A 26,531-nucleotide genomic window follows, 5' to 3' on the forward strand; every position below is an offset into this window, starting at 1 on the left:
ACACCTCCCTAAACTCTGACCCTCAAAGTAAGATTTCCAAAAACCAACCCAATTCAACTTTTCCAAATTACTTTGCCCCTTGCTTTGAATCACTGTAACATCAAGGCTTCTAAAGTATTAGTTGTCAGAATTTTTCAAACTTCAACAAAATATAAAGAAGTCAATTTATTTGTAATCTATATTGCAAATTCATAAAACTGTAATGCCTCTTTGTTTCTTGCTCCAAGTATCTAGCTACATACTTATAAGAAAAGTGGCAAAAAGATATTAATAATGACCTTGAGAATCCTAATACTACACAGCATTAGATATACTTTATTCAATGAGACTTTTTTAAATGTACTTTCATTTCTTAAAATTGCTTGTTTTCAACTCATTTTCCCCAAGCTCTGTTTATGATTTGGAACTAAGAAGTTGATGGTGTTTTATACTTCATATACTTGACACTAAGAAAGAGGGACAAAGTACTATTAAAGTATTTATCCATCAATTCATTAAAGGCTCATTTTTCCTTTGCATTTACACAAAAAACATAACTTTAAAAGTAAAATTTCCTGATATACTCTCCTATGGTTGTGAATTATATTCTATTATAGGGAAAAAGAAGAAATCACATAATGATGTTTGAAAAAGGTTTTGATCATTTGATTCTTGATAACTATTCTACTAAAGTGACCACAGACATATACTGAGAAAACAAAAATACTGTTAGATAAAAGAAACTTGTAAGCCAAAGCAGACACTTGACCACACAATGAACTGCCTTTCTTTCCACCTTTGTTTTGAAGGCATTATTGTTATGAAAATTTTAATTATTTCCCCCATTCAAAGGGGCAACTGAACAGCAATAAATATGCTACCAAAAACAACCCCAATAAAATTGAAACAATTTTTTCATTCTTCCAGTAAACTACATATAGATGCCTTGGGTGAAATCTCAGAATCATCAAGAAAAAGCATCATTTTAACTATGACTTTACCTTTTTTTTTTTCCAGTATGGGGTCCAGAGCCTACCACGTGGTAGGCAAGTGCGCTTCCACTAAGTTACAGCTAAAGTCCTCTAAGCCTTCTAATTACATATAGGCCAAAAAGAAAGAAATGGTCTAGGTCAGTGTTCCTCATAAGAAAGTTCCTCAACTTTGACCAGACTTTGAATCATCAGGGGAGCTTTAAAAATACCTGAGGGTCAAGTCACGTGCTAGATCAAGTAAATCAGAATCTCTAGAGTTATATTTTCTTAAACTCCCACGTGATTCCCATGGAAAACCAAGGTCACATTTCAAAAAAAAAAAAAAAAAAGGCTTTATGTCAGTTAACAGTTTTTTGAGTCAATGATACACACACACACACACACACACACACACACACACACACACACACACCTTCTCCCTCAATAATCCCAACCATATTTCCTCTTCAATTCTATCCAGCAGACAATATGAAAGAAAAAGCTATTTTTACACTCACTAAATTGCCAAGGCCTCGAATCTTCCTTTTCACTAGTGGGTTATTTTCTATACTCAAGACTGCTAATAAACTTGAAATTCAGCTACACAGATCAAATTCAATATTTATAAAAGGAATTAAACTATTTTAACAAGGTTTAATTTGCTTATTATTATATTATTATTTTTTTTTTTGGAGTACTGGGGATGGAACCAAGAAGCATTCTACCTTCCAGCTACACCCCTGCCCCCAGCCCTATTTTTTTATTCTTTATCTTGAAACAGGGTCTCATTAAGTTGCAGAGAGCCTCACTAAGTAGCTGAGGCTAGTTATGAACCTGCGATCCTCCTGTCTCAGCCTCCTGGATGCTGGAATTACAAGCATGCACCACCACACCTGGCTTAGTTTGCTTATTTTAATAAGATAAAATTGGTAGAAACAAAGAGTAACACTACTTTCACATTATTTATTAAAACAAATACTGGCTCATCATTATTCCACCCCCAAATCAATAATCAAAAAAAATTTTTACCTCATATTTGGAGCAAAGTACAAAAGTTTGGTCACCTCCAGAGAAGATCTGCTTAACAATATGATATTTAAAACGATCTGTCAAAAAAAATTACAACAATATATTTTTCAATAATTGAGCTTCTTCTTGATTCTCTTTTCTAATACTCCATAATATCCTTCAGAGTGGCTTCTGATCCATTTTAATTACTTAGAGAAGAAACCTTCTCTCCTGGATCACTGCCCAGGATTATTTTTACTACAATTAAAAATAAATATATACAATGGTATCCTCCATTCTATCTCTGCCCCACCCCACACTGCTAGCTAATCCTGACCTCATTTCTATTTCTCATGCTAACTCTGTCATGCCACTGACCTGAAATCTAAAATGGGTGCTACTATAAATGGCAACATATGCCTACCAAATAATTCCCCCTGAGTAAGCTGGTGCGTGGCCCCTTTAGGATGAAGTGGGTAGTGTACTTCTATTTCCTGCTCCCTGCTTTATCTCCCATCTCATGTGCCCATATCAACACTGTAATACCACCAAATTTCTGTATTTCTGATACCCCATGCTATTTCATATCTCCATGCCTCTTCCCTCTACCACCCTACACACTGTATGAATGGCACTGCCTAGGGGGTAATTTGAATGGTGCTCCTGGAATTGTGCAACTCTATGGCATACCACTGCCCACTCCCTCATAGTCTCCTGTGGCTAACTCCACACAGTCAGACACAGTCCAAACCTCCTTTAACCAGAATACTCCTTGATGCTTTCCTCCATGTTCCCACATTACCATAAGGATTCCTGAAGCCAAAGCATTTAAATGAATTAAAATTGCCTAGTTATATTATAAAATCCTTTTGTCAAACATCCCAGTACAAATGTATTATTACATTAATTAGATAAGATTATAACTCAACTTTGAAAATTTGTGGTTTCAAATGAATCTACAAAACTCTTGAGTTCCTTCAAATGATTTTTTTTTTCATGTACTATGGATTGAACCTAGAGCCTCACACATGCTAGGCATGCACTGTACCACTCAGCTACACCAATAACTCCCACCTTTTTTTTTTTCTTTGAGAAAGAGTCTTGCTAAGTTGCCCAGACTGGCCTCCAACTTGCAATCCTATCTCAGGCCCCTGAGTCATTGGGATTATGGGCGTGTGCCACTGCACCTGACTACCTTGGTATATTTCTTAAATACATGTGTGCTTTCCAAGTACAGGTAGAATGTCTTGGAGAAAACAACAAATGACAGGGAAAGGACACCAAGCTGTTCTTTTGTTTTTGTGTACATCACCAAAACAAAATCTTATTTATACTGTATTTTAAGTTCTGCATTTTCAGATGTTCATGCTCTCATTCCATAAGTATTTGCTGAGTGGTACGTTTATGCCAGGCTCTGTGCTGCATGCTAGGTTCTTAAAGATGAAAAGACTCAGTCTTTTATTCTTAAGTGTCTTGTAATCCAGTAAGAAACTGATTGTTGTTTAAAAAAGAATTCAGAACAAGTTGCAAATGTGTCAGTATATAGACTTCAAAATAAAAAATTAACACTATTAATTATTAAATTACACTTCTTTTAATGACTATTTCCATTTCAGCCTCTGGATATTCACTTTCAAAATAAGACAGTTGTTCAATATGAATGGCTACCTTTCTTTGATTTCCAAAGAAATGAATTCTATTGTTTAATATTTTTAAGAGAAGGAAAAAAGGTATTAATATAAATCACATCATGTTATGACAAAACACCAACACATCAATGGCAGATTACTAAGTATAAACATGAAGAGCACAGGCTTTGAATAAGGCAGACCTGGGTTCAAGTCCTGTATCCAGGATCTTTGTGATCTTGAGCAAGTTATTTAAGAGAGGGAAAACTCTGTTCCCTCACCTCTAACATGTAAAGGGCAACAACCACTAGTAATTGGGTTTTTCTCAGACTTAGCACAGTAATGAAACTTGGTTAAGCACTCAATAAATATCAACTATCACTATTATCAACAACAAAATTTATATACTACCACCAAGATCCTTGACACTAACATTTTGTGTTTTATTTACTTTCTAGGACCTCAACTACAGAGCTTCATGCATAATAAGCATGCAAGTATTTGTTGATTAATGTTTCTTTAAAAACCTCATAGGATTGCTCTTCAAAATTATTAAAGTTCTATGTCCCCAAAAACCCTCCTATTTATTCCCTATAAAAGACTTAAGGTAAATAACAAGTAGAATAAAAATAAATTGTTTTCATCACTTAAAATATAATTAAATTCCGGTGAAAATCACACTTACCAGCTCGGGCTGAAAGCTGTCCACTGTGGGCAGCCCAATAACCCTTCACAGGAGATGGGCACTTAACATTACAGGTGTGTCCAGTTCCTAGCTGACCTCTAGCTCCACAACCAAATGCATAGATGAGTCCAGAAGAAGGCACAAAGGCTAGGGTGTGTTGTCTGTGGAGAGAGAAATGAACTCATTGGCAAAGTGACTGCTGATACAGACACACTCAGACTCTGACCTTTAACTTCCACATAAGAGCATAGCAGTTCCTAGGGATACCCCAAAGAGCTTCTCCATCTCAACCTATGACTCTCTACAGTTCCTGGCCCTCCATACTACTATCCTTATCTGATACTAGGTCATAGAGAGGATGGCAAAGTTTTTCTCCTGAAAGAGTTGAATGATCTGCACTGGATATTGGGATGAGAGGGAAGAAACAAGCAGGCCCAAATAAAAATTTCAAGAACTTCTTCTGCAGTACTCTCACTTACCTTTCTTCATTTCTTCCCCACATCCTGCTATTCTTTAACCCAAAAAGGCTTAATCTTCCCCTGTTGCTCTGCTTATCTAAAATGCTTTATTGCCATATCCTACTAAGATAGAAATGTCACCATAGGTACGCATGAAGTAAAGATTTCTTCAAATGATGATGGCTAGGTGTCATTACATTCTCCATCACTACAAAGACAAGATGCATTTCTGGGCCTTAATAGATGTCAGGTAGTTCTGAGGAATACTTACCTGCCACAAGCAATCTGAGTTACTTCACTGCCCATCAGCTCTAAAACTCTTCTTGGATTAACCTCATCATTCATGGAGTCATGTCCAAGTTGCCCACAAGAACCAGCACCAAAGGTAAACACACCTCCATTCTAACAAGGAAGAAACACCACGTGACCTCTCTGTATATTTGAATTTGAGGATCCTCCTATCAAATGTATAAAAAATCCCCATCACAGTGGTCTGTACAAAACACTACACTTACCTGATACTTAGCCAAAATCATTTTTCAAGAGGATGTGTCAAATAAAATGGAAATTTAAGACTATATCTTCATGAAACAAAGGTATTACAGCTCAAGGGAGTATGTGCCATCTTTAGATTTTAAAATTTCTTCAAAGTAAAATAATGTGTGGGGAAATAAAATTAAGGAGAAATAAGTAGTTACATGAAATGCAATGATCATTCACAAACAAGAAATTAAGCAAAGCCAGGCCTTTAAGACCAGTACTTGGAAGGCTGAGGCAGGAGAACTGCAGGTTCAAGGCCAGCCCTTGAAAAAAAAAACAGAAGCTGGAGGTGTAACTCAGTGGTAGAATACCTCTGGGTTCCATCCCCAGTATCACAAAATAGAAAAGAAAGTAAGCATTCCACAAACTCCTTGATGAGTTAAGTTTTTAAGAGGCATTTTATTAAAGTGAAATATATAATAGCATTTGCTCAATATTAAAATAAGTTTTTGTTATTTCTGGAATATAAGTAATTTCTGTTTTTAGGTATAGGGTTATTTATTGAACATGTGAAGAATTTGTCAAGTTCTTATGGTTTACAAGTCAAAATAATTATATTCCATAGTATTTCCTACCTTGAAAATATCTATTAAACTTCCCATGATATATTGGAGAGTAAGGAGAAAGAACCCAGGAAAGTATTGCTTACAGTTCCAGCACTGACAGTTTATATTTAAGACCATGAGAAAGTCATTTAGATTTTCTAATTCATAGATTCATTGCAAAATAAGTATTAGTAAACAGCCTCCTGAGTAGCTGAAATTACAGATATGCACCACTACCCCCTACTTTATTGAACTATTTTTAATGGTATTAGAAACTATAAAATTATCAAAGGGGAAAACACGGATATTAAAAAAAACTTTATATTCCTTTGGGAAACAATTGAACCAAAGCTACAGACAGCGTTCAAGTTCAATCAACGATGCTGCAATTAAACATGATAACTACTCGAGCAAGCCCAAGCCCTTCCAAGCCCCCTACCTTTGTGAGGACTGCTGTGTGTTCTTCTCCACAACTAATATAAACAACTTTCTGTGTCCGTAAGAGTTTCACATGACATGGAGACTCTCGATCTAAAATAAGATAAACAAAGCATCAGACTCACTACCACTGGCTTCTGAGATGAAATAATTATCATAACACAAATTTTTGGTCCATGGTTTCCTGATTCATAGTCTTCTTCATGCCTGTATCTCTACTTGGATGTCCAACAGATCTCAATGTTAATATATGTGGAGCCAACCTTCTGGTTTCCCCGCATTTTCTAAGTCTGTCATCCCTCAACTTACCCCATCTCCTCCTCCACCCCCACACAGTAACTTTATCGTTCTAGTTTTTCCCTCATTTCAAATCACATATTCAACAATGAACAGAAACAATTAACCTCATCTTCAAACACTGTATGAAATCAGACTTTACTCTCACTACCTCCAAAGTGGTCTTCCCTTTAACCCATCAACAGTTACCATTAAACTAGAAAACTCCTCTCCTTAAAACATTAAGTCTCCTCCCCTCTCACTGGGAGAGGGAGCCAAAATCCTCCCGCTGTTCTGCAGGGTCCAGGCAACCTCTCTGACCTCCAGCTCTGCTGTTCCTCTCTTTACTTGCCCCCTCCACACTAAGCAACTTCCTGCATCAGAGTCCTCCCATGTCCTATCAGAGGCCCTTTCTGACCAGCTTATATAAAATCAGAACTCTGTCTTACTGCACTCTTATTTACTCTTTTATTTGCAAACCCTTTTACATACTCTAAATTTGTTAGTTTGTTATTTGTGTTCACCCATTAGAATACAGACTCCACAAAGCCACAGATGTTCTCTTTGGTTCTCTCAGTGCCCAACACAGGGCCAACACTTAACAGATCCTCAAGAAGTATATGTTAAACAAATGAATATGTCTTTGTACTAAAAAGGTACATATAAAGAGTTTACCTACCTTTTTCATCACTAAGCCCTAGTTGCCCTGCATTATTCATCCCCCAGCCAAAAACAGCTCCTGAGAGAGACAGGGCAAAGCTATGCGCCCCTCCTGCAGCCACCTGTGCCAGTGGAATGCCCTCCAGGGACCTCACTCTTTGTGGGCTGGCTTGGGAGGGGAACTCCTTCCCTAGGCCCAGCTGCCCATGGCTGTTCTTTCCCCAGGTGAAAAACTGGCCATCTGCAATAAGAACAAGATAACTAGCATTAAAAAGAAAGAAACAAATTTCATGCACAAAACATAATTCAGTTATTAAGGTCATTTGTTGATTGCCCTCCCACATACCCCAAATCACCCAAAAGCAAAGCATTGCAGAGACACTTCATGCTACAAGAATGCCAAAATCTAAGCTTCCACTTGACTGACAACAGAGAGGTAAACTGAGACTTACTGCCCTTGAAAGGACATTAACACTTGTGCAAAGAAAATATTAAATGTCTAAATAACTTAATTTTGAACAGGGAAACAACTAGCTTAGATCTGTTAAGCAAGCTGAACTAGTTATGGCCACATTATGACGAAGAGACCCAGGATTTTGGAGGTTCAGCTATGACCTTCTGAATTACTCTGCAGATGACTAAGCAGGGCATATGTATTCTAAACTAGAGTATGGTATTATTATAATACGGCTTAGGTTTCTTTAGCTCCTTCTTTTACATGTATTTGGAAGCTTTATAATGGAACGGAACTTGAGAATAAACTATAGCTATAAAAAATGCAAAAAACTAAAAACCCAATCTTCTATGTGCTCAAGAACACTTAACCATGGTCCTGCCTCTTATCTTCCTCGTGAGAGCCGGGTCAACAATGGTGAGCACCTGCTTCATAATCCACACTCTGGAGAAAAGATGAGCTATGCAAAGGCTGAGAACTGTTACTGTTCAACAGCAATGCAAAGACGGTAACCCATTAAAAGTTTGGAATTATGTAACACAAAACTGCAGGAAAGCTGAGCGTGATGGCGCACACTTGTAATCACAGCATTTGGGAGGTGGAGACCAGAGCATCGCGATTTGCCATTCACGGACAGCCTCAGCTACTTAGCAAGGCTCTTTGCAACTCAGTGAGACCCTGTTTCAAAATAAATAAATAAATAAAAGACTAAAAAATAGGGTTGGGGGTGTAGCTTGGAGGTAGAATGCCCCTGAGTTCCATCCCCAGTATTGAAAAACAAAACAAAACAAAAAAAAAAATACTGCAGGAGAGAAAGGTTTTCAAAATTAACCTAACATTGCCATATATTTAATGTTACATTACCAGCTGCGAGAGCCAGGCAGTGCCAATTGCCACAGGAAACTTGTAATATGGTCTGCTGGTTCAGCTTTTGTATTAACCTAAAATAGGAAAGGTTTTCTTAAGATGGGCATTCACACACAAACACAACTCTCAAAAATACTCCCAACTTCCCACAGTGGCACTTGCCTATAATCCCAGCTACTCAGGAGGCTAACACAGGAGGATCACAATTCTCAGGTCAACCTTGGAAATTTAGCAAGACCCTGTCTCAGAATAAAATAAACATTGCTGGCTGGCAAGATGGCACATACCTGTAATCCCGAGGCTCAGACAGGTGGATCATAGATTTAAAGCCAGCCTCAGCAACTTGGCCAGTTCGTTTCCAAATTAAAAAACAAAATAGGGCTGGGGTGCTCAGGTTCAATTCCTAGCACCACAATAATAAATAAAATAGGGCTGATGATATAGCTCGGTGCTAATATGCCACTAAAGGGAAAGGGGAAGGAGAGAGAAAGAACTATCCCAATTAAATAAAACATTTGTTATATCAATCTCACAAAAAAACAAGATCAAACATACAATCCTACATAATTCATTGGTTCTTTTACTAGCCTCCTCTCCCTAGAGTACTAAATGGTTGGGACTTTAAGTCCTACCCCTTAACCACTGGGAGGGGGGAGCTAAATGTTAGGTTAATCACCAGTGACCATGGATATTAACCACACATTTACAATGGAGTATTTATAAACACCCAAAAGAACAGGATTCGGGGAGCTTCAGGATAGCTGAACACCTGGAAATACCTGAAGGGTAGCATGCCCTTCTCCCCGACCCCACCCTATACCTCTTCATCTGTATCCTTTATAATAAACTAATAACCCTAAATGTCTCCCTGAGTTCTGTGAGCTGCTCCAGCAAATTAATCAAACCTGTAGAGAAGGTTATAGGAACCCCAATTTCAGCTGGTCAATGAGAAGCACATAAAACAGGCTGGGGCTTAAGACTATAATCTATGTGTGCAGAGAGGCAGTCCTGGGGACTGAGCTCTTCAGCCTGTGGGGGCCAAGAAGAGCTACAGGGAGAAAGTGAGGATTGAACTGAATCAGAGGCTAACTGTCTGATGTCTGCTGAGAAACTCCCACACCTTTTAGGGTCACAGAGGTCTTCTGTGTTGATTATGGTGTAAGAGCAGAGGAAGAACAGACACTTTGTTCTTCCTAGACACACATAGGAACAAGTGGAATAACCTACAGAAGAGAGACTTTTAAAAATATGACTAGCCAGGCGTGGTGCCACACGCTTGTAATCCCAGCATTTGGGAGGCTGAGACGGGAGGATCATGGTTCGAGGCCAGCCTCAGCTTAGTGAAGCCCTTTGCAACTCAGTCAGACCCTGTTTCAAAATAAAGAATAAAAAATAGAGCTGGGGTGTAACTCAGAGGTAAAATGCCCCCTGGGTTTCATCCCCAGTACAGCACAAAAAGAAAAGAAAAAAAAAATATATATATATATAGCTACTAGAAGCCAGGTGTGGTGGTATACCTCAATAATCACAGTACTTGGGAGGTTAAGACAGGAAGACTACAGCTTCAAGGACAGACTCAGCAACAAAGGGAGACTCTCAGCAACTCAGTGAGACTGTTTAAAAAAAAAAGGGCTGGGAATGTATCTCCGAGGTAGAATACCCCTGGGTTCAATCCCCAGTAACACACACACACACACACACACACAAAAAAAAAATTATATATATATACACATATACATGGTTAGAAATAACTCTCAAAATATAAGCTATGCCATAATCCAGAAATTTTATTTTTGGTTATATATCAAAAATAATTGAAGGCATAGCCCCAAAAGATATCTGTACACTCACATTCATAGCAACATTATTCACAACAACCAGAAGGTGCGACCCTGCACTGAGCTTGTGTACTGATATCATTTTTTTTCCTACCTGTTCCTCAGATGATTGTTAGCATTTTTAGCAATAAAGTGTTTTTTTAATCAAAGTTTTTGTTTTGTTTTTCAATTCTGAGATAGAAACAGGACCTCATATATGCTAAACCAGTGCTCTGGCACTGAGCTCCACCCTCAGCCATATATTAGTTTTAGCATCTGTGTTGGTTCACATATCCATATATGGTTCACATATCATCAAGGATTCTACACATTGCACTTTTATAACTACTCCTCCCTGCTCTCATCCCCCAGACCCTGGCAATCATTAATCCATTCTCTCATTATCTGCTTCTAAATTTTTGTTATTTTAAGAAAACTGTAGAAATGGAATCATATAGTAGGTAACCTTTTGAGACTGGCTTATTTTTTTTTCTCAGAATAATTCTTGTACAATCATCAAAGCTGTTACGTATATCAATAGTTTATAGAACCCCACTATTTTTAAAAATAGAAAAATGTATTACTACCATGGGGACCAATGCTTCAGGAGTTGCTATGCAGCAACAGCCCTCTTTCCTCTCCAGATTCCACTCAAATTCCCCATAATGCTCCCTTAATGGATCAATATTGTCCAGTTACAACTTTCATGTCCACAGTTATGAAAGAGAAACAGGTCAAAAGGACAAAGATAAATATACAGAACTCATACTGTCAAGGCAAAAAAGGGTGAGCACAAACACATACTGTGTTTTACCTACTCATTCTTTCTTCCCAATAACTCTGTAAGGCAAATAATATATAATTCCATTTTTAAGTTAGAAAACTGACTTACAAAAATTAAACAATCTGGCCAAGGTCATTTACCTTATAAATAATTGAGCCAGGATTAGAACTCAAGGCTGTTTACTCTCAAAGCTGTATTACTTTCCAGATTATCAGGTATTGATTAATGAATTTATTTCAGTTACATTATAAGACTATTCATAAATCAATCTTGGAATTCATTCCAGTTATTAGACATGAGTAATAAAAATTAGATTGTTACTATAAAATTACTTCATTTTTAGAAATAGAATGCCATTACAATCCTTACATCTTTGGTCATCAACAAATAAAATGTTGTCATTAATATTATATATCTTTTCCCTAAAATTACATATAACTAAAACAAGGCATCACTCTTTTCTTACTGACACTCTCCTCTCCCCTCAAATTAAATTAACTTTTGTAAGAAATTAATTTAAGATATTTGTTTTACATCAGAAAGTGAATTAAATCACTCTTAACTTTATGTTCGTCTTTTCCTTAAAACAGTTTTAATTAAAGAGACAAAAAATTTAAGATAGGCAAAAAGGAAGAGGAATTAGAGGCATGTGCCACTATTCCTGGCCATAATCACAATTTTTGTGCTGAAACGGGACAAAGCACAGCAATAGCATGAAGAAACTAGCAATAAACTGAAGAGAACAGTCCACTGTGGTGACTCATGTCTATAATCCCAGTACTTAGGAGACTGAGACAGGAGGATCGCAAGGTCAATGATAGCCTCAGCAACATAACAAGAGTTTCAGTATAGTGAGACCATTTCAAAACAAAAAATAAAAGGGGGAAGTCGGGGTATAGCTTGGAGGTATTATGTCTCTGGGTCCAATCTACAGTACCATAAAAAAAAGAAGAAAAAAACAAAATCAAGGAATCTACCAAAGTAACAGCAGAAAGTAATTTTTAAAACAACTGACACTTGAAACCAAGATTCGTTTCTGAGACATTTTTACCTGGGCACTGCCACGGAATCCTCGGTAGTCATGAGTCCTAGTTGACCATCACTCCCTGCACCCCAAGAAAACAGCTGGCCTCGGTCACTAAGGGCCAGACTGTGGGACTCGCCACATGCCACATGAATAATGTGCTGATCTGCCAAAGCTCCAATTTGTTCTGAAAGAGATCAAACCAAAGGAAGAAAATGTGTAGCCTAGAAACAGATATGTTGCTAGCCTTACACAGAATTATCTTCCTAGGAAGCTTAGTTTTTTAGAGAGAGGAAATAAGTCTACACACTTACAGATTATAAACTTCATATATTCCTAAATGCTGTCAATTTAGATTGTAGCTGCATTATGTAGCATACATGCCTATGGTAGCACACACATTACAGTTGCTCCCTGAATATAGAAAGCCATGTGCCTCACGCTTTTCATCCAGGGAAAACTCTGAAGGTTTATTGTTTGGAGATATGACACAGAGTGCCCAGATGTGAGTGAAAATGAGGCATATTTCTGTAAGTGGTGGGAATGAGTGAAATTCTGCCTAGAATAATGAGATTCCCTTCTCCCATCCACACAAATATTCAGAATTCTAAACATCTTTCTTACCTCAGTTCCAGAATATATTCTTACATGTATTCAAGACATGGGATATTCACTATGGGATAATCAGCCCAGCTCACAACCAGACCAACTGCTAGAGTACACCCCACCTTGGAAGCTAGTACCACAGTGTGTGTCCATCCCTGAGCTCTACCTTGATTCCACCACCTGCTTAGAGCTTAGGACTCACAAAGAGGCCAGGACTCCAGTAGTCAAACCCAGGCAATGTCCCATTCCCGACGGAACAGATAGACTTGCACAAAGGGGAAGGTGGCCAACAGCCAGATAGGCAGCAGCCCCAGCCCCGGCAATAGACCACTAACACATCCATAGATTTGGCTAACAAGGATTACTGCTGAAGAAACTGTATAAACCTATACTTTGGTGTAAAATCAAAACCAAAGCTAATACACCATACCAACCAACCAACTCCCCAGTACCCATCTATGGGAAAAAATATCTCCCTTAAGAAATCCTCCATAAAATTAGAAAAGGTAGCTTGCACATGCACAGACATCATGTAGAGGCATAAACATGAAAGAGCGAGGAAAAATGACACCTTTTAGGGTACACAATAATTTTCCAGTAACAAACTAAAAGAAAGAAAACTTACAAAATGTTTGAAAAGCAATTCAAAATAGTGATCTTAAAAAAGCTCAGTGAGATACAAGAGAATACAAATAATTCAATGAAATCTAGAAAACAATTTGTTATTTGAATGAGAAATTCAACACATTGATAAATATCATAAAAAAGAACCAAAGAGAAATCTTGCAGCTGAATAACTAAATAAATAAAAAATATAACTGACAGCAGGGCATGGTGGTGCATGCTTGTAATCTCAGTACTTGAGAGGCTAGAACGGAAGAATTACAGGTTTGTGACCAGCTTTGGCAACCTAGCGAGGCCCTTTGCAACTTAGTGAGATCCCGTTTCAAAATACAAAGTAAAACAGGGCTGGGGGTATAGCTCAGTGGCAGAATGTCCCTGAGTTCAATCCCAGTGCAGCGCTAAATAAATAAAATATAATTGAGAGCCACAACTACAGACTAGATCAAGATGAAGAAAGAATTTCTAAAAACTAGGACAGGTCATTTGAACTAACCCAATCAAGAACAGATGTGAAATAAACGAAAAAGAACAAAGAAAGCCTATGGGACTTATGGGACATGATTAAATGAACAAATATTTGCATTATAAGAACTCTGAATGCCGGACGTGGTGGTGCACGTTTGTAATCCCTGCGCTTGGAAGGCAGGGACAGGAGGATCGCGCAGGTCCGAAGCCAGCCTTGCTGGCTTAAGAGACCCTGTTTCCAAATGAAAATATAAAAAATAGGTGTCTGGGAGTGTAGCCCAGAGGTAGGAGGGTTTCCAGAAACCCCAGTACCACAAAATAAAAGAAAAAAAATTCTGAACAGAGAAAATAAGGAGAAAAGGACAGAATACATATTTAACAAAGTAATAGCAGAAAACCTCCAAAGACTTGGAAAACATTATATATATCCAGAATGACAATTATGCTCAATTTATATCAACAAGGAAACAAAGATTGAAAGTTAGAATTTTCTAGGAAATAAAACATTAAGAAATTAATCCAAGAGGTTCAACATCTGAAAAATAAGAGCTCTAGAAAGAGAATCTGAAAAGATACAAGGTAGAAAATTCAAACACAAGAATGAAGAACATATTAAGTGCACAGAAAAATAACTATATCTATTTCTGAGTACTTCATCTTGAAATATTAGATACTGAGAAAGATTTTTAAAGTTTCTAGAAAAGCAAACAATTTACGTATAATAGAACAAGGATCATAATAGTATCACATTCTCAGAAGCACCATTAGACTATAGAAAACAATGGGGTAGTATCTTCACAATTCTAAAGGAAAATGACTTCCAATGGAGAGTTCTACATCCAGCCTACTGTGAATCAGATGTGAGGACAGGGAGAACAAAGTACAATTTTCATGCATGTAAAGCTGTCAAAATATTGTTAATTCCTATACTGCATTTCCCAGAAAGCTACTTTGATATAGCTCCAGCCAGGCATGGTGGTGCACGCTTGTAATCCCAGCACTTGGGAGGCTGAGACAGGAGGATTGAGGTTTGTGGACAGCCTCAGCTATTTAGTGAGGCCCTTTGCAACTCAGTGAGACCCTGTTTCAAAATAAAGAATAAAAACTAGGGCTGGGGGTGTAGCTCGAAGATAGAATGCCCCTGGGTTCTACTCCCAGTACCGGAAAAAAAAAAAAAAGAAAGAAAGAAAAAGATATATCTCCCAAACAAAAACCTCAGGATCCAAGAAAAAGGAATTTTACACAGAAAAGGGGCAAAGAATATTTGCAAGATGGCTATGTAGCAAGCTTTTAAAGCAAAGTCGGAGAAATGTCAACAAGGGGGAAAACTAAATACTTATCTGATGAGTTTCACAATATTATGAGACCTATCATTCTTTTAGCTATATAGAGGTTACTGAGCGAAAAGGAGAAAAATAAAGTCTAAGTAGAGAAGAGGAAAGTATGGGTAAAAAATATAAAAGAATCTTAACTTTACTAGTGGGAAGTCTTAAGATTATTCCCAGTATTAAAAAACCAAGAACTAGCTGCTACGGTCAGATATAGAGTGTCCCCTGAAGAGCTTGTGTATTAGTGTTCAGGGTTGATATGGTTTGGTCACGAGGGCTGCAGATATCTCATCTGTAGATAAATCTAGTAGGAGGTAGCCAGGGCAATAGGATGTGGCTGGGGAAGGTAGGTCCCTGGGGGTGCTGCCTTGAGGGTTTACCTGTTCTTTCTCCTTGCTCGCTCGCTCTCTTGCTTCTAGCCTCTGTGATGCAAGGACCAGAGCCTCTGTGCTCTCCTCCTCTCCACTTCCCACCACCATGGTCTGAGCTCCAGCTCTGTACGCTGGCCTCACATGGACTGAACTCCAAGAACTCCAAAAAACTGAGTAGGTAAATTTTCCTTTCTCTAGCTTGTGAGGTCAGGTGTCTAAAATTATAGCAGATTAGGAGAATGCTGACTATGACACTAGCTTATTAAGCATATTATTTATAAACATGAAGATAAATATCAAAAGAAGAAACCAAAGAAACAAAGTGATGGCCTCTTTAAGTGAGACTCAAAGGTGAGAACAGGTGAGGCAAGGAACTGGTAAATGACCTACAAACTCTGCTTAAATTATTTACTTAAAAACAACAAAACGGTTTAATTAAGCAACTGAAAATATGCTCACATCAAAGAAACTGCCATATATGATGCTATAACTTCTCCTGTCCCATTTTCCATCTGCCTTAACCTCCACTTATTACTAGACCCCTACTTCCCAACTCTGCCTTACTCCAAGCACAAAAGGTTCCATCTTCATTTTGTGAAAATGTAAGAAACCCCTACCAAAGGGGCTTAGGTAACTCAGATGCTGCTACTCTGACCAAATTTCCCACCTTGTACCAGTTCCAGGACATAGGCAGATTTTCTGTTCCGTTGGGCCTGAAACCCAGACTTGATTCACTCATGCCTGAGGCCTCTCAATACTCAATCTTCCCACCGCCAAGCTGCCTGGATATCACCACATAGCCTAAGATGACACTAATACACCTCTCATCTGTTGGGCACTCATCTGACAGCTACTTTCTTGCCCCCAAATATGTTAATAGCATCCTTCTTGGTCCTGCTTTAATCACAACTGAGCAGCCTCCAAGGACATACTAAGATTCCAATCACCATTGACCCCCAGTCTGATCAAGCTCTAGGCAAACCATTTCCTGTCCCATCACACATCAGCCACCAAAACAGACATCAAACCACCCTCACCAACAAAACTTACAGCCACAATGGCATAATAAATCACAGTTACACAAGATTAATTTATTCTTTTCCTAGCCAGAAAACTGTACTCAGCCTATTCAGGGGGGAAATCTGTCACAGTAGAACTATAATCCCTCTTCTAGAATCTACCCTCTGGGTTGGGGCAGTTTGCTTATGAAAGCCTCATTCACTCTTTTTCCTAAATATACCACTGCCCCAGTTGGGAACAGTCAGGCTATGGTGCACATTTTCACTTGCAGTCTCTTCTGATTCATTCTGTTAAGACTATACACTATATTTTGCAGATCATGACAAAACCTCTACCTACGCATTAAGATAATTAAACATGCTAATGAAACATTTGGCATTGAAGATAAAGGTATATTTTCTCTCTGATCCTCTCCCTTAAGTCTTTAGGAGTCTTACTAACTCTGAACAAGCCATAGTTAATAGGGCAGTGTGGTGCCAAACGCAGACTGCTGTTTTGATCAAATCAATTCTGCCTTACACCATGGGGGTTATTTCTACATAGTGTTTGAGCCCATCATAATTTTATACATTGCCAGGTGTGGTGGCGCACGCTTGTAATCCCAGCATTTGGGAGGCCGAGACAGGAGGATCGCAGTTCACAGACAGCCTAAGCTACTTAGTGAGGCCCTCTGCAACTTAGTGAGACCCTGTTTCAAAATAAAGAGTAAAAAACAGGGCAGGGGGTGTAGCTTGGAGGTAGAATGCCCCTGGGTTCTATCCCCAGACCCGAAAAAAAAAATTTATCCATTTTTGTAGAGTTAATGTAAACTTGGAATTAAACTGTCAAGGTAGTAATAGAGAAAGATGATATGAGCCGAGAGGAAAGATGATAACGTTGCCATTTACCCTTGAGATCTACATCTTGCCTCCTGCTGCTACACTCTGCTATCACCATTCTATTCTTTCTCAGGTGACTCAAAACTAAATATTATCCATTTGAATTTCTCTGTAGTTCCAATACAAAGAATGTTCCAGTGCCTGACTTTTCTTTTAGGGTCCTACCCCATTATACAATATGACCAAGCCCTCTCATACATTTTCTTTGCTTCTGTGTCTCGAAGAAAATATAGCTTTTCCAAACCTATATTCAAATTTCTTTTTTAATTATTTTGGTTTAAACATGGAGGCTATTTTCGTAAGAGAAAGTGTATCTTGTTTCTTAGCCACAGCACTAAAACCAGAGTCAGCTTTGGTTCCTCAAGAGAACAGAAACAGAACCACTGTGTGACCCAGCTTTACCATTCTTCAGTATTGTTTCAAAAGAATTAAAGTCAGAATACTATAGTGATACAGGCATACCCATGTTTATAGCAGCAGAGTTCACAATAGCCAGATTATGGAACCAACCTAGGTGTTTGTCAACAGATGAATGAATAAATAAAAAGTGGTATTATACACAAAATAGACTTAAACTCGGCCATAAAAAACAAAATTATGTCATTTGTAGGAAAATGGACAGAACTAAGGAGTATTATGCTAAGTGAATCAACCAGTCTCAGGAAGTCAAGGGTTATATGTTTTCTCTCATATATGTAAGCTAGAGAGAAAATAGGAAACAAAAGGAAATTCAGATAAACGAGAAGACAGAGCAGAAGAACAGTGAAAAGGAATTTGGAGAAAGATCTGGGAAAGGGAAAAAGAGAATTGATGGATGACACAGTTCAAATAATGCTATATCCATATAAGAATATATCACTACCAAACTCACTAACATTGATGGAGGAGAGAAGGAGAGCAGGGAGGGATGCTGAGAAAAATACACCAAGTGCTGTGTGCATGTATGTTGTATCACTTTGAGCCTTATGATGTATAATTACAATGCACCAATAAAATTATATTTAAAAATTTTTAAGTAAAATATCATGCAATAAAGATCTTTTTGATATATAATTCTATGAATTTAAACCACTACCAAATACAGAACAGTTCTATCACTCTCCAAAATTTCCCTTTTTTACCCTCTTAATCCCTAACAGCTGACAACCATTCATCTGTTTTCTATCACCATATTGTTACATACAGGGAGTCACACAGTAATCTAACTTTAGAAACTGGATTCTTTCACTTAAGTTATATACATCCATAGCCTGTTTCTTTTTATTCAAAGGGAATATTCTATTGTATAATGAATATACCATATGGCATTGTTCTCCGTTTTTACTGATTATAAATAGAATGCAATGAATATTCACTTATAGGTTACTATATGAGAATGACCTTTTATATCAGTGGACTAATAAAGGATAGCAATTACTAGGTCATAAAATATGTGTTTAATTATTTTTTACAGAATTGCCAAGCCTTTTCCAAAATGGCTATACCATCTTGCATTATACCCAATCTCCAGAGTAAATATTTTTTAGTATTCCACTGTAATTTACACATTGTGAAGTTTTGCTATTTCTTTTTATGTGGTTATTGGGATTGAACCCAAAGAGGCACGCATGTTAGTCAATTGTTCTGCCAATGAGCCACATTCTCAGTCCTTACTGTGTTGTGTTTTATTTTGTAGTACTGGGGATGGAACCCAGGAATATTATATCTCCAAGCTACTATTTTTTTTCTTTATTTTGAAACAGGGTCTGAGTTACAAAGGCCTCACTAAGTAGCTAAAGCTGTCCACAAACCATGATCCTCCTTGTTATGGTTTAAGATGTTATGGTGAAAGATGAATGTTACCGTTTGGGGAAACTTTTCCCCCCCCCGGGGACCTTTATTAGACCCCTGGAAACAATTTCCCTCAGAAAAACCACGGGTTCTTGTCCTGAGCTAAGGATAGATATACAATAGCCTGGACTCCTGCTGAAGATTTTTTTTTTTTTTTTTTGGTGGTACTGGGGTTCCTGGAAGCCCTTCTAGTTCCGGACTACATTCCCAGACCTATTTTATTTTTGGAAACAGGGTCTCTTAAGCCAACGATGCTGGCTTCGAACCTGCACGATCCTCCTGTCTCTGCCTCCCAAGCGCCTTGCTGAAGGTTTAAAGGAGTTTATTAAAAAGATAGAAATACAGAAGATAGTTACAACCTCATGCTAAGCATGAGGGGGTGCTTCAAATGAATTCACCAAAATACAAAACCCGGAACAGTCTTTTTATAGATATGACATCCTCCATCTTGCTTTTTCCTACATAACTCTGACATAGGTAAAGCCCATCCTCTAATTTTCCTACCGAACTTTGGTCTACGCCCAGGTTTCCCCTTTTACCCTCCTCCCATTCAAACTAGATTATCAATTATTATGTAAACATGTCTTTAGAATGAGGAAGTCCTAGCTCCCATTCTCTTTCCACTTGTTAATTACCTTTAGCTAGGTTAATTTACAATAAGGTGCCTGCTTCTTGGCAAAAATCAAGTCCTTCCACATGTCTGCCCCTCACCCAATTTTGAAATATATTTATTAATAACCAGAGCTTTTTCAAATCTTCCTAGGCCATTCCCAATACTGGTACACTCCTGTCTCAGCCTCCCAAATGCTGGGATTACAAGTGTGCACCACCATGCACGGCCCTTACTGTGTTATATACAAAATCATCTCTCAAGTGACAGCTCTAGGAATTAAAATATCAATATCTTTTCAGTTGTATTGATTTGGATTTGGAATGTCCTCTTACACCTCCGTGAAACAAGATACCAATGTTGAAAGCAGAGCCAGGGTTGCTAAGTGTGGATTCCTGGGAGTGTGGCCTTAGGAATTATATTAGGTTCTCTCCTCCCTCTGCTCTCTTTCTGTATAGAGGACTGAACCCTGAATATTAAAAAAAACTGTGAGCAAATAAACCTTCCTTAATCTAAGTTGTGTGCATAGTTGCTTTCTTTATAACTGTGAGAATACTGGCTGGGACAGAAACTGGTACCAGGAATGTGGTCACCACTCTATCTAAATCTGATCATGCGTGTTGTGAGTCTTTGGAACTAGAATGTAACGGGAATTTTGATGGAACAGAATATGGCTAGAAAGGTGGACACTAGAAACTATGCTCTGAAGAGCAAAGAGGACTGCATAGAAAAATGGAACAAAGGCCAAATGCATTCCATTCTGCCAAAGAACTTATTGGCATTTTGCCCATGTCCTGAGACTGTGTGTGAGGATGAATTTAAAGATGATGGACTAATTAAACTGGCAGAGGACATCTCAAAACAGCAAAGTATCCAAACTGCATTATGGATATTGATGCCTGCATTTAGTGAATTGTACAACGAATTTTGGAAGCAGAAAGCAAAGCAGAGACATTTTATAGATTTGCAGTTTGGCCAGAAAGTCATGTTTAAAGCTGGGGACCAGAGAGATGGTACTACTTAAAAAAGTAAGATGGCGAGGCCGGGTGTAGTGGCCCACACTTGTAATTCCCTTGCTTGAGAGGCAGAGACAGGAGGATTGAGCATGTTCAAAGCCAGCCTTGCTGGTTTAAAGAGACCCTGTTTCCAAATAAAAATATAAAATAGGTCTGGGAGTGTAGCCCAGAGGTAGAAGGGTTTCCAGGAACCTCAGTACCACAAAAAAAAAAAAAAAAGAAAGAAAAAGAAAGTAAGATGGCTGAAGGGGGAAGGGGGCTCAATGCTTTGATTAGAAACAAAGGAATGCAATCAGGGCAGTTGAAGATTTGCATAAAAAAGAAAGCAAAGAGGTCCGAGCAGTTTGTAACCATGGAAACAAGAGAGTCCATTTTGAAGAAAGGCAGTCAGCTATCTTAACTGTGGTCTTGATGGAGCTTCCAGCACTGCCTATGATGAGGAAGGCTTTGATAGAAAAGGCCCAGCAGCAGTGACTGAAAACGATGTGGCTACCTTTCTTGCTTGCTATTTTGGCACTCACATAATGGGGGCTTTTCTGGAAAAAAAAAAGGGGGGGGCGGGTCATGGCGTCTTCCCACCCACCCCCTAGTTTCAAAGGAAAGCCGAGGAGGCCAGGCAACCTGTAGCAGGGTTGGAATCCCTGCAAGCAGGCCCAAATGGGACCATCTGTGAAGCTGTCAGTATAAAACCAAGGCTGCAAGAAAATAAAAAGGCACAATTTAGAAATGCGAGGAATGCGGAATGACTGCAAAGAGAGGGTACAAGCTGCAAGACATGGAGCCAAGCAGGAAGAGTAACAACACTGCCCATTGTAACCAACCAGGCCACAGAGGCAGGGCTACCGAGGACTGTGGGAGATCACATCTCACCACCATGTGCCCCAGAAATGGAGCTACAGGAGCAAATGCTTGCCCTGTTGGATTTTGATACTATTTTGGTCCCATTCCACTTTCTAAGTTCCTATTTCTCTTTTTGAAATGCAAATGTTTATTCTGTGCCTTTATATACTGGATGCATGCAACTTGCTTTATATTTTTATTTTATTTTATTTTACAGGGGCTCACAACCAAGAGTTCACTTTGAGTCTCAAGAGATTTTGAACCTTAGGACTTTTGAATGATGCTGAACTATTAAGTATATGGGAACTCTTGCAGATGGACTAAATGTATTTTGCAATGTGAAGTGACTATGAGGTCTAGGGGACAGAGTGGAGAGAGTCATGGTTTAAATATGGAATGTCTCGCTAGCCCTCACAGAAATGAGGCTGGAAGAAACAAGGTTGGAAGTGGGGCTTGTTTGCTAAGGAGGAGGCTCCTGGGGGTGTGGCCTTGGAGATTATATAAGGTCCTCTCCTCTCCCTGTTCTCAGCCTCTATGATGCAAGGACCAGAGTCTGTGTGTTCTCCCCCTCTCTCTCTGCTTTCTGCCACCATGCTCTGAGACCCACAGATGCTTACATGGACTGAACCTTGAATCTCCAAAAAACTGTGAGCAAACAAATCCTCCTTCCTCTAAGTTTGTGTGGTCAGTTGCTTTGAATTATAGCAGTGAGAATGTTGACCAAGACAAGTCTATACTTAGATTCAATATTTTACAAGGTCAAGTGGAAAATAGAAACCTACCACCATATAGTTCAGTTTATCTCTCCTCTTTAAGTTTTAGTTATCTTAATACTACATCTGTATAAAGTTATAGTAGCCCTAAATATTATATCTTAAGCCACCATAAAGTTAGAATTTTTGCTTTCAACCATAAAACATTTTAAGAAACTCAAGAAAAGAATCTATTTACCAAATATCTAGTTCTATTGCTCATTTGCTTTTTATTTTGTGTGGTACTGAAATGTGAACCCAAGGCCTTGGCACATGCCAAACATGCATTAGGCTACATCCCCATCCTATTTTTACAATTTTATTTGAATACAAGGTCTCACTAAGTTGCAAAGGCTGGTCTTGAACTTGTGACCTCCTGCCTCAGTTTCCCAAATAGCAGGGATTACAGGTGTATGCCACTGCACCTAACTCTTCTTGGTTTCTGATGTTCCAACATTTCCTCCAATATCTTTGTACTTCTGTCCAAAAAACTTCCTTTAGCTCTTGTACAATATAGGTCTTATAACTGAATTGTGACTTTACCTGAGAATGCCTCTGTTCCCCATTTATAAAGGCTTAGCCAGGCATGGTAGTGTGTACTTGTAATCCCAGTACTTGGAAGGCTGAGTCAGGAGGTACATAGGTTCGTGGCCAGCCTCAGATACTTAGTGAGGTCCTCCGCAACTTAATAAAGAATAAAAAATAGGAATGTGTGGTATAGTTTAGAGGTAGAATCAATCCCCAGTACAACAACAACAATAACAAAAAATACATAAATAAGGCTACTTTTTGCCCAATACAGAATTCCAAGCTGATGATTCCTTTCTTTCAGTACTTTAAAAATGGTATAAAAATGGTGCTTCCTTATGGCCTCCCTGGATCCTGGTGTAAAATCTATAGTCATTTGAATCATTGTTTCCCTATCTACAACATGTTGTTTTGCTCTGGCTGCTTTCAAGTATAGTCATATGCGATGTAACACTTTGATCAGTTATCACATATGATGGTTCCATTAAGATATCACCCAGTGATATCATAGCTGGCTGTCTGAGTAATTACACTATTTGCACAATGATAACAGATGCAATTCAAAAAGTATATCCCCATCTTATTTAATACATAAGTAGTGCATGACTGTATTATCTTTGTCTTTAGTTTTCAGAAGTTTGATTATGGTAGACCTGAGTGTGGGTTTCTTTAGTTTATCTTGGATGGGCTGCCTGGGCTTCTAGAATTCACACGTTTATGTCTTCTGCCAAATCAGAAATTTTTCAGTCATTATTTTCAGCACATCCTGCTGAGATTCAAACAACATGCATACTCGATTGTTCCCCTGGTCCCTGAGACAAGTTCATTTTCCCTCAAATCTTTCTTTTTTGTTATTCAGACTGTGTTATTCCTTGAACATCACTGATTCTCCCTCTGTTATCCATTCTGCTACTGAGGACATTCAGCCAGCTCTTCATTTTAGTTATTATATTTGGTTCTTCTTCTTTTTTTTTTTTTTTTTTTGCAGTAGTAGGGATGGAACCCAGAGGCATTCTACCTCCAGGCTATACCCTAAGACTTATTTTACATTTTATTTGGAAATAGGGTCTCACTTAGTTGCTGAGAGCCTCACTAAGTAGCTGAGGCTGGCTTCAAACCTGTGCGATCTTCCTGTCTCAGCCTCCCAAGTGCTGGAATTACAAGCGTGCACCACCACGCCTGGCTCTGGTTCTTCTGTATATCACCTATTTATTTGCTGAAAAATTCATGTCTTTCACAAGTGTCTGAGCCAGCTTGTTGGGACCTCTGTGTAACGCTGTGTAAAGTCTTCATCAGACCATGCTAACATCCATGTACATCATCCCACAATGGCACTGGGATCTACTATCTCCTCTAAGTTGAGATTTTCCTCAATGACTTATGGATCATTGACCATGCATATTTTTAATATCATGTTATAAGAATATGGATCTTATCTGCACATGGTGGCTGACATGGAAGATCGCAGGCTGTACACCAGCCTCAGTGATTCTCAGCAACCTAGTGAGACCCTGTTTCAAAATGAAAACTAGAAAGGGCAGGAGGGTATAGCTTAGAGAAGAATGCCCCTGAGTTCAGTCCTCAATACCTTAAAAAAAAAATTAGTCTTACTTAAATCTTCTAAAGAATGTCAGTAATTTAGTTTTTGTTTTCCTCGCCTCTGAAGTAGTACTCTTTGGATGTGTAGCCCATGTGTACCAAATAGTGACCAAGGTGAGCGGTGTTCTGCCCATTAGTTTAGTTCTCAAAGTTGTTTTCTGCTATGCAAAATAAGATCCACAGATGCACAGATCAGGGGTGAACTCAGGAGTTCTAACTAACTATACAGAGTTGCTTTCCCTCAGTCTTCCCTCTAATTTCCAGGTTCCCTGGGGCTCTGTTTTAATTCTTAATACATACTTAGACAGAAAAGACTGTGAAGAGCTGGCTGAATAGCCTCAGTAGCAGAATGGAAGACAGAGGGAGAATCAGTAAAGTCCAAGGTAGATCTGTTGAAATTACACAGTCTGAATAATAAAGAAGAAAGAGTCAAGGGAAAAAATGAACTTGTCTCAGGAACCAGCGGAACAAGATCAAAAGGTCTAGTATGGGCTGGGCGTGGTGGCGCACACTTGTAATCCCCGCGCTTGGGAGGCAGAGACAGGAGGATCGCGCAGGTTCGAAGCCAGCTGTGTGCGCTGGCTTATGAGACCCTGTTTCCAAATAAAAATGTAAAAATAGGTCTGGGAGTGTAGCCCGGAGGTAGAAGGGCTTCCAGGAACCCCAGTACCACCAAAAAAAAAAAAAACAAAGGTCTAGTATGCAAGTATATACAGCCAAGTGGCAATATGAGGGGAGAAAATGGTAAACTCACTGCCAGGTACTTTTAACTCTGGTCTTTATCCTAATTCACCTACCACTACTTTTAGAGACCTCAAATAGTTGCTCCATGCATTCTGTCCAAGGTTTCACAGTTGCATTAAGTAGGAAAGATAAGAAGTAATGTATTTACCCATCCTTCCCAGAAACTGAAACTCCATACCAGATGATGATGATGAGGAGGAGGAGGACGGGATTAAACCCAGGGGTACTCTACCACTTAGTTATACCCCCAGCCCTTTTTTTTAAATTTTGAAACAGAGTCTCACTAAATTGCTGAGGCTGGCCTCAAACCTACAATCCTCCTGTTTCAGCCTCTCAAGTACTGGGATTATAGGTGTCTACCACTAAGTCCAGCTAAGAATACTTTTTTCTTAATGCCATAAATTTAATTTACTGTTTATGCTTTCATATGAAGTAACCCAGATACACTAAGTCAATTCAACATATAGAGCCTTGTCATGGAGTGGGAGGGGAGAAAACTTTGTAGTTTTGAGTCACTAGCACTCCATTAGTCAGAATAAGATCAGCTGCAGTGACTTGGTTATTTTCAGGAACTCAGAATTGCCAACCACACAGACTCTAATGCTTTAAGAGGATTGTGTGTGTGTGTGTGTGTGTGTGTGTGTGTGTGTGGTAGTGGGGGTGAAACCTAGTGGGCTTTTCTACCTCTGGGCTATACTCCCAGACCTATTTTATACTTTATTTGGAAACAGGGTCTCACTAAGTTGCTGAGAGCCTCACTAAGTAGCTGAGGCTGGCTTCGAACCTGTGCAATTCTCCTGTCTCTGCCTCCCAATCTCTGGGGTTACAAGTGTGCGCCACCACACCAAGCTTAAGGGGATTTTAATAAGGAAAGACTATAAGTTAGAAAATCTACACTATAAGAGTAGAAAAACTACATATGAGCTTTGGTAGAATATTAAAAGCAAAAAAGACCTCTGCCATTATATATACAGTGGTATGTATAATTTTGTACAGTCCAATGCAAAAATCCCTCAGTTGATAATTTTAGATCCCTCAAAGAGGACTATAATTTTAATCCTCAGGCACAAAATACTAACGGTCCCTCAAAGTCAGCTTTCTTGCTACCAACAATGTTTTATCCTTTGCAGATCTTTACCATTTACTGTACTATGATAATACTTTCTTTTATTCAACCACAACATGC

The 26,531-nt window shown here is 38.7% G+C and overlaps 1 protein-coding gene across 5 annotated transcripts in view; it reads right to left on the reverse strand.

Annotated features, from left to right (window-relative positions):
* HERC3 (HECT and RLD domain containing E3 ubiquitin protein ligase 3) overlaps positions 1-26,531 on the reverse strand; it is a gene marked incomplete at both ends in the record, with an annotated part of 106,097 nt that overhangs the window by 63,800 nt on the left and 15,766 nt on the right. For 4 of the 5 annotated variants that reach the window (XM_080697353.1, XM_080697352.1, XM_080697350.1 and 1 more), the window contains 7 exons: positions 1,980-2,056; positions 4,272-4,432; positions 5,001-5,131; positions 6,254-6,345; positions 7,208-7,429; positions 8,507-8,583; positions 12,162-12,321. In XM_080697353.1, coding sequence (XP_080553479.1) covers positions 1,980-2,056; positions 4,272-4,432; positions 5,001-5,131; positions 6,254-6,345; positions 7,208-7,429; positions 8,507-8,583; positions 12,162-12,321 — 920 coding nt within the window. Of the gene's footprint in view, positions 1-1,979; positions 2,057-4,271; positions 4,433-5,000; positions 5,132-6,253; positions 6,346-7,207; positions 7,430-8,506; positions 8,584-12,161; positions 12,322-26,531 lie in introns of those variants that run through there. The other variant, XM_080697354.1, reaches the window with a different exon arrangement.

The sequence above is a fragment of the Muscardinus avellanarius genome, assembly GCF_963383645.1.
Source record: "Muscardinus avellanarius genome assembly, chromosome: 6".
NCBI lineage: Eukaryota > Metazoa > Chordata > Mammalia > Rodentia > Gliridae > Muscardinus > Muscardinus avellanarius.